Source organism: Neomonachus schauinslandi, chromosome 6 (genome assembly GCF_002201575.2).
Source record: "Neomonachus schauinslandi chromosome 6, ASM220157v2, whole genome shotgun sequence".
Lineage (NCBI taxonomy): Eukaryota > Metazoa > Chordata > Mammalia > Carnivora > Phocidae > Neomonachus > Neomonachus schauinslandi.
The window spans coordinates 23,897,405-23,907,005 of NC_058408.1; the positions used below are offsets into that span (position 1 = coordinate 23,897,405).

Sequence of the window (9,601 nt, forward strand, 5' to 3'; positions counted from 1 at the left end):
AAAATAATAATAACAATAAACAGAACAGAACCTCTAGGAAAATTTCCAAAAGGAGTCAGTATGTGTAATTAGAATATCAGAAGGAGAAGAAACATAGAAAGGAACAGAAGAAATACTTGAAATAATAATGGCCAAGAATTTTCAAAAATTAATGATAGACTCCAAACCACAGATCCAGGAAGTTTAGATAACACCAAGCAGAATAAATTCCAAAAAAAGTGCTCCTAAACATATCACATTCAAACTTCAGAAAACCAAAAACACAACAAACACAAAATCTTAAAGAATATATAGAGAAAATCACCTCATCTATTAGAAGAACAAGGATAAGAATTATGGAAAACTTTTTGTCAGAAAATACAAAAGCAAGAAGAGAGTAAAATGAGATAAAATATTGAACAACAATCTACTGACCTAGAATTCTATATCCAGCAAAATTGACTTTCAAGAATGAAAAGGAAATAATTTTCTCAAACAAAAATTGAGGGCTTTCATCACTGATAGACCTGCCTTACAAGGAATGTTAAAAGATTTTCCTTTGGCAAAAGAAAAAAAAATATAGAACAGAACCTAGAATCTACATAAATAAAGAAAAAAAAGTCAGAATAAGAAATGAATTTAAATAAAATCTGTTTTTCTTATTTTTAGTTAATTAACTATACAGGCTGGCAAAAAAACAGGAAGTACAGTTGAGACACAAAATCCAATATAATAACCACATCAAATCTGGTATCTGCAAATTCAAGAATGTTTGGAGTCTTCCCCTGGGAGGCAAGTAGGGGATCAGGTCCAATAACTGTTTCTTATCCCCACTTATCCCCTCTTTAATTTTTTGAGTGTCAATCTAGGTTTTGTCATCAACCTATTTGCTTGGCTGCTATAGATTCACTTGTCTCTTATTTCATCAATTTCTTGGCCTTCAGCCATAGAGCATTTACCTTTCCACAGTTTTTCTCCAGATCCCAAATGACCTGGACTAATCTCTGGCTGCCATCCATCTTAAAGTTGGGGTTTTCTTTTTGTACAAATCCAGCTCTTTTTCAAATGACCTGTTGGCTTTGGGGATTTTAGAGGCTAACAAACTCTTCTGCTCTTTTCCTTTCTCCCTGGGGCCTGCATCAGACATTTCTGAGGTCTTGCTAGGTGCTGGGTTTGTGAACTCCATGACTATCCTGCCTCCTCCTAAGCTCTGAATAGAATTCTCAGCAATTTCTCTGAAAGACCAGGATTGGTGAACACCCTGCCCAATCTTGATTACTGGCTACCTGGTAACTGGTCTTCCTGGTGACCTGTCATTGCCTCGAGGTGGGAAAACTTCAGTTTAGTCCAATTAAACTCCTGCTTCCAAAAGCACATGGCCCCAGGACAAGTGGAGCATGCCCCATGTTAAGAGGCAACTATCAGGCAAGGAAGCCACAGATAAATACCATTAGTGCCTTACAGTATGTATATAGCATGGGATTTATTGGGGGTTGGGAGTAGATTTGCAAGCAGAGAAGTAGTGGGTCACAAGCAGTCTCCTGAATTTTAATTGCTCCACAACGTAAGTCGAGTATAGACTCCAAAAGAGAGAGGACTGCTCAGGTGAGATTCCTTAAGAAAGAACAAGTCCTACTCCCACTGCATGTTCCATATTTGTAGGTTAACCTAAGAGGAGCTAAAGAACATCTTCTTTCTCTAAATAAAAGAAATGTGTCAAAGAATCTCAGAACCTAGGAGAAACACTAATGGTGTGTACCTGGAGGACCACAGTGCACATACCAAAAGCCCGTATTTTATCTCCTCAATCTTATGAAAAGAAGAAACAAAATCAAAACTTTAACTTCATGTCTCCTTACCTCAAGTTTTACCTATTTATGTCCTATTTATAGCAAAAGTCATGGACAATATTCAATGTCATCGCTTCATTTTTTAACCCCACTCCAGGAAGATTTTACTCTTTCCATACCACCAAAAATTATTTGGTCAAGGTAATCGATGATTCTAATGTTGCTAAATCCAATGGTTATTTTTTTAAAGGATAAATCCATCTTTTCGGTTGCTTAGGCCCCCCCCAAAAAAACTATAAGAGCATTTTTGAGTCCTATTTTCCAATTACCCACTATATCTGTTTTATCAGGAATTTGAGCTATGCTTACCTTAAAATTGTATAAGAATCCTACCACTTCTCATGACTTCTAGTGCTAGCATTCCGATCTAATCTACCATTAGCACTCAGTTTAATGTTTTCTCTACTTCTTTCCTTGATCTGCCATAGCCTGTTCTCAACACAACAGCCAGAGAAATCCTTAAAAATATAAGTAAGATAATGCCATTCTTTTCCATTGCTTAACATGATACAATAAATCCCCATTTACTCAGAGTAAAAGTCAATGTTATTATTAAGGTCTTAGAGGCCCCAGAGGATATTGTTCCCTCTCTGAATGTATGTCTTACTACTGTCTTCCTCCACATTCCTGCTTCAGGGTACACCTTGTTTTTTTCTGCCCAGACATATACATGAATTTTTCTCCCCTCCTTCAAGCCATGCTCAAATGTAATTTTTTCAGTGAGGCTTACTCTGACAGATCTATTTAAAACTTGAACTTATACCCTCACTGATAGTATCAATAACTGGTGAGGATGTACGGCAACTAGTACTTTCATAATTGTACAGCCATTTTGGAAAACAATTTAGCAGATTCTTATAAATTTAAGCAAACACTTATGATAGGAACCAGCAAATCCACCCCTAGGTATTTACCCAAGAAAAGGAGATTTTTATGTCCATACAAAGACCTGTATACAAATGATTATACAGCTTTATTAATATTCTCTAGAAACAAGAAATAACCTAAATGTTTGTCAACTTGGAAGTGAAAAGCACATTGTGATACATCCATACACCTGAATGCTACTCAACAATAAAAATAAATGAACTACTGGCCTATGCAACATTGTTACTAAAACTCAAGCTCTGCTGCTCACCTCTGAAAAGTCAATACATAAAAGACAATTGTTGGTTGGGAAGGAAAGATTTCTTTACTCCCTAGGCCAGAAACCAGGGGGTTCAGCTGAAAGATGTCCGAAGATCACCTCTGAAGTTCCAGGTTAAGGAGCAGGGTTTTAAAAGGGGAAATTCAGGGTAAGAGATTACATACATATTGATGAAAAGGGCAGGGAAACTTAGGACTAACCCTGAAGGAAGATAGAGCCTGTGCATTGAGCAAACATAGATGTAACATACATCTCATGTTCCTTTTCGGATGGAGACTTAACACCAGGAGGACACAATATTTGGTCCCTGACATCAGGAGGTTATCATAGGACAAAGAGAAGATGCTATAGGCCTGCTCTGAGAGCTGGTATAAACTAGATGGAGTCTTGGACTCATTATCTTGGATAAGGAATGCAAGGCCTTGCTTGTTTATAGGCTGGAAGCATATCAGGTGACCCTGAATCCAGGCTTCTGCAGAGATAGCTAATGGATTTGTTAGTGGGTCCTGAAAAAAAACACAATAGCTGATTGGGGAAAACAGTTTTAAAGCTTTAAACTTTCTGCTTTAAATTTTCTGCTAGTTTTAACCACCTCAATGCTATAGGGCATGGTTTCAATACCATGGATGAATCACAAAATCACTCTTCTAAATGAAAAAAATTTGAAACAAATGACTACATATATTATAATTCTATTTATAGGAAATTTAGGCAAAAGGAAAGGTATAAGGACAGTAATAAAATTAATATTTGAGAAAAAATGGAAATGAAAAGATACTGAACACAAAAGGATACCAAGGAGTACTTTTGGTGATGGAAATATTCTATTTTGATTGTAGTGGTAGCTTTATGACAACGTTTGCCAAAATTCATTGAACTGTATACTAAAATAGAATGAATTTTACTGCCTACAAATTATACTGAAATAAACATTTTTCTTAAAAGACAAAGTTGATTTTTGGCAAAGATTAGTGTAATTAACAACATTCTGACAATATTGCTCAAATAAAAAGAGAACACACATATGCAATGTTGAGAATGAGAAAAGGGACATAACTCCAGTTACAGCTATAACTGACATGATGACAGTAATATATAAACACTTCTTACAGAAAATTTACAAAAATAAACAAAATTGATAAAACTGAATCAAGAATCAAGAGGAAGCCACAGTAACCCAATAACTATTAAGATACTTGAATCTGCAGTTAAAACCCAACCAATATAGAAAAACAAGGTCCAGATGATTTTAGAGCAAATTATACTCCACTTTCAAAGAATAGATCATTCCAATTTTATACAAAGTTTCCCAGAGAATGCAAAAAAAGGGACAATTCCAATATTCACTTTGAAAAGCCATGTAACTTATTATTTAAATTAGGTTTGGGTACCATAAGAAATAGATATTATAGGCGGATATCAATTGTGAAAACAAATGCAAAAAAAAAAAAGAAAGAAAGCAAACCAGTTCAGCAATATAAATCAAAGTTAACATAACATGAGTAATCGCTTCTCGGCCTTTTGGCTAAGATCAAGTGTAGTATCTGTTCTTATCAGTTTAACATAACATGAGTAATTTGAATTTATTCCAGCAATATGTTTGTGTTGATATTATAGAATTTTTTAAATTTATAAATATATACCAGATTAAAGGGAGGAAACTGTGTAATAAACTCAATAAATGAAGAAAAAAGTGATAAAATGTAACACCCATTAATGGCAGAAAGTCATAAAAAAGAAATATATGAAAGCCTCCTCAATGTAGGAGAGTAGCAACATTCTTAATGAAAACATACTGATATCATTCTCCTTTCCATCAGAAAAAAAGAAAAAAGAATATCTCTACTCAGCTTTTATCAATGTTGTCCTAAAAATCTGTGCCAATGCAGCAGATTTAGAAAATGTAACTTTAGAAAGTACATAAATTAGCAATGCATAAATATAAGAAAAGTGGCTGAAGACCTATATAGATAAAATGATTAAATTTTATTTGGAAGAATTTAAAGGAAGCCGAAAGGGGTTATACCATATTTGTGGAAATGAAAAAAATGTAAATTGATCTATACGTTACGTGTAGATTCACTAAATTTCCTGACAACTGACTCAAGCAGATTCAAATTATAGGAGGAGCAAAGATTCTAGAATATTCTGGAATAAAGTGGGGAAATTGTATTATCTAATATCAAGATCTACCAGAAAGTTGTGATAACTAAATAAGTATGATATTGCCAGTGAGAAGACAAAAATTAATCACTGGACCATTGAACACTACATCAAAAACTAATAATGTATTATATGTTGGCTAACTTAACATAATAAAAAAATAATAAGAATAAATAAAAATAAAATTCAGAGTCCTGCATGTGACCACTTATATATGCAAATATGATATAATGAAGGTGACATTGTCCATCAATGTGAGAAGGAATATCTTGTACATAAATGATGCTAGGAAAATTGGTTATCCATCATATTGGATTTTATTTCACACTATCTACAAAAACTCAGTTCTAGATAGACATAAACATGAAAGGAGTATTTTGAAACTTTTACCAAGAAAAGAATCGTTGTGCCTTCAGTGTAAGGAATTACTTCTTGTAATAATTGTAATATTTTTGTAATTACCTCTTGTAATTCATGTAATTACTTTCTTGTAAACAAAAAAGTTTCAACTACATTAAATTAAAATTTCTATTGAGAAAAGGACTCCAAAACATGAAATACTAAAAAACACACAGGTAGAAGAAATTAGTAACATGTTATCATCTTATAAAGAATTCCTACAAATCAATAATAGAAGAGACATACAACTTATTTTTTTAATGGGAAAACTAATGATTAGGCATTACAGAGAAGAAGTACCCAAACAGGCCAATGAATATACCAATAAATATAATGGAGATTTATGTATGTAAATATATATGAGCTATGGAGGAAAATGAAGCAACATAAGGGGATAGGTGTGAAAGGGGATGAATTGGGGATATATTTTGGAGACAGGATAAACATGTCTTATGATGCATCAGCTGTGGTATAAAAAAGGAAAATGAGAAATTGAAGATGACCCCTGGATTTTGGCCTTGAGCAACTGATTAACATTCATTAAGATGGGAAGACTAAGGCTTTTGGGGGGATAGAGTAATGAAATAAGAATTTTGTTTCATATATGTTAGGTTCTAGATGCCTATTAGTGTTAACCAGTTATTGATGCCCCAATTTGGGGAGTCTCTTCATATAATTATGGTAATAAATCAAAAGAAAAAGCCTACCTGATATTGCCATATATCATAAAAAGATATTTGGCATAATTTGCAGTCATTTGTCTTATTTAAGAAACTGAATTAAATAGGAATGGATGAAAATTTGATCTTTAATGATGAAACATTGTAAGTATTTCTGTTGTTGTCAGGATACAACACTATAGCCACAATTCTATTAATGTTGTGACAAACAAAATTATTTAAGATAAATAATGTGTATAAAATGTGGATACAGTAATAAGTTTATTACACACATGTGAAGCTCTAGAGAGATGTGATTCATTGAAAAAGCCCATTGAGGCATTAAGAAATAGAACCTGAAAAAAAGTAATTTTGCAGAGCTAGGATTCCTTAGATAAGTGAATTTTTCCCTGTTATAGTCCCTTCTTCTTCCAGCCTCCATTATAACAATCCAGAAGAGAGGTAATTCAGGGCATTAGCCAAGATAGTAAGAGGTTTACTGGAGAATAGGGGAGATGGGTAACAAAAATTAATGAGTTAAAAATTCACAATTTGATTAGGTGAAGCACAGAGGATATTTCTAGGGCAGTAAAAGTTTTGTATAGTACTAGAGTGGTGGATACATGACATTATGCATTTGTCAAAACTCATAAAAGTTTACAGCACAAAAAGTAAAAATTCATATATTCAAAATTTTAAAACTCAGGAGGTTGAAGGATCTCAGGATGGAATGCAAAATGTAACAAAAGAATTAACTGTATTATAAGTGCATGATATATTATATTATAAGTGCATGATATAATTTCACTGAAGGGGGAGGGAAAAAGGGTACTGACCTAAATAATTTTAGAAATTATTGAAACTGTAAGACTAAAGGCAAAGGAACTGTATATAAGGAGTACTGGGTTGGTGAAGTTATTTCTTGTGTAGGTGTGGATTGATAAATCTGAAAATACTATACATGTGTACTGGAATTAAACAAAAGTAAATCAATGTCAAATGGTAGGAGCCAAGCTTCTTAGTGTTAGAAAGGGAAGTTACAGATAAGCAAGGAGGAAGATTAGAATGAACTATCCAGTATTGGGTAGAGTCAGAGCCATTGGTCTGAACATGTAGATACAGATAGATATGGAAATATGTGTATATACAAAGACTAGTGTATATGCATATATTTCTTAGCTCTGCTGGCGGAGAGAGCCTAGAAGCAAAAACCCCAGTAACAACAAGCCCGTCAGCATCTGGATCTTGGTTTCTAATATTGTCCTCTAATAAAAGGACCCAGAGCACCTGGAGAAATGGCTGATTCTAGGTCTGGGGCAAGAAATGTACAAGATGATCCTGAGTCATCTTGTAGGGTTAGAAAATAAGGAAGTGATAAAAAAAAATCAAAATTATAGGGATATGCCAAAAGTACACAGGACTCACCCGAAAGAACTCAAAATGGCCAAAGGACCAATTTAAGAAACAAAATAAATAATGTAGTATTCATGAACATAAGACATTAGTAAAACCATTTCAAAACGGAGCAGACCAGCCATTTCGAGGGAATACCTTGCATGTCCAATTTTCTGAACCTTTGAACTGGGCTAAATTACCAGCATTCCAAGAAGTCAGCAGGAAAGCAAATACCCTGTTTGAGAAGATTGATAAAATTGAACTTTTGCCTAGTGATCACTTCACCTGACCAATCAAGGAAGTACAAATATAGCCCTGCTTCTCAGCACCAATGAACTCCTTTCAAAACAACTTACCTAATCTTCCCCCTTTTTCCCGTAAAATTCCTAAGTCCACCTTCTGTAATCAGTACACTATTTGAGTTTCTCCCTAAATCTATGTACCCCAAGTTGCAATTCTTTGATCCCAAATAAAAGCTTTCTTCTTGAACTGGTTTCTTGTTTTTAGGTTGGCATATAGGATTATCACTTGAAGAATAAACTAAACATCCAGAAATCCATACCGTTGCTCATAAATGATTGAATAAATAAATGGGAGTAAAGAAACGTATTTCCATACTGAAGAATTCTAAATAATTTATGTAAATACTCCCCATAAGGTGGTGGAGCTTAATTCTTAATTCCCGACAAACACCACTTCATCTAGGTAATTCAGGTTAACATCATCAATGATGTTATGTTGATAATATGTAACTTTGATATGATGTAATGAGAATGACACTTCCTTTCTGTGATCCTCCTCCAAAAACGCATAACTTCGATAAAATGAAGAAAAAAACTTCAGACAACCTCCAACTGAGCGACACTCTTCAAAATCGCTGAACAAATTGTCAAGGAAACAAGGAAGAAGACATAATGACTAAATGTAATGTGATGTGATATTCTGGATGGGATTTTGGTAAAGAAAAGGGACATTAGATAAAAACTAAGGAAATCTGAGTAAAGCATGGAGTTTAGTTAATTACAATGTATCACTATTGGTTCATTAGTCGTGACAAATGTACCATATTAATGAAAAATGTAACCACAGGAGAAACTGAATAGAAGTATCCAGGGATTCTATGCACTATATTTGCAACATTTCTTTAAATTGAAAATTATTCTTAAAAAAGTCTATTAAATGTTAGCACAAGAAGAAATAGCAATATGTATATTCTTATATCTATTTTAAAAATGTACTTCATAATTAAAACCTTTCCACCAAGAATAGAAAAGTGGAGTAAAAATTCATGAATACTAGCCTGTTGAACATTTACTCATTTTTTCAAAATTCAGGTAGAGTATCCTCTTTATTTTGAAGGCTTTCTTATTGCATGATTTATATTCCTGTTATTTTCAGTGTTACACTTATTGGTATGTTTATTTGTGTCCCTCTGTTTTACCATAAGTTCCCAAGTAGGAGCTATGATTATTTTTCTCTTCATGGTCAGAGTCCAGAAAACATAAGTACATGTAGTTACCAGAATGTGCTTATTAAATGCATGGAGATTGAGACTATGGAAGAGAAAGAACTAAAGACAAAGATACAGGAACGCCATATGGAAACAACAACCAGAAAATGAAACAATCAAGAAGACATAACTGAACAAAGTTAGAGAAGATTAAGAACAAGAAAAATTCAGTATCATGAAAGACAAGGAGGGGAAGTTTCAAAGAAAAAAGATCAATAATGTCAAAGGCATCAAAGAGGGTATGGGGAATTTTTTATAAGATCGAGTGTTGTTGGTTGAATTATGTCCCCCAAAATAGTATGTTCAAGTCCTACCTTCCATAACTGGAAATGTGACTTTATTTGGAAATAGGACCTTTGCAGATATAGTCGAGGTATGATTAGGTCATACCAGATCAAGGTCCATAATCAGTGATTGGTGTTCTTATAAGAGAAAGGGGGAGATTTAGACACAGAAACATGAGACAGCACACGAGGAGGAAGGCCACGTGACAATGGAG

At 33.8% G+C, this 9,601-nt stretch overlaps 1 protein-coding gene and 1 pseudogene across 1 annotated transcript in view; one reads left to right on the plus strand and one right to left on the minus strand.

Moving 5' to 3' along the window:
- LOC110577356 (complement factor H-like) overlaps positions 1–2,030 on the minus strand; it is a 24,185-nt gene extending 22,155 nt beyond the window's left edge. Inside the window, exon 1 of the mRNA XM_044916048.1 lies at positions 1,949–2,030. Within this exon, the coding sequence (XP_044771983.1) occupies positions 1,949–2,030 (82 nt within the window). The remainder of the gene's footprint in view (positions 1–1,948) is intronic.
- A 2,451-nt stretch (positions 2,031–4,481) lies between these two features.
- On the plus strand, positions 4,482–4,624 carry LOC123325248 (annotated as a pseudogene).
- Positions 4,625–9,601: the final 4,977 nt, after the last annotated feature.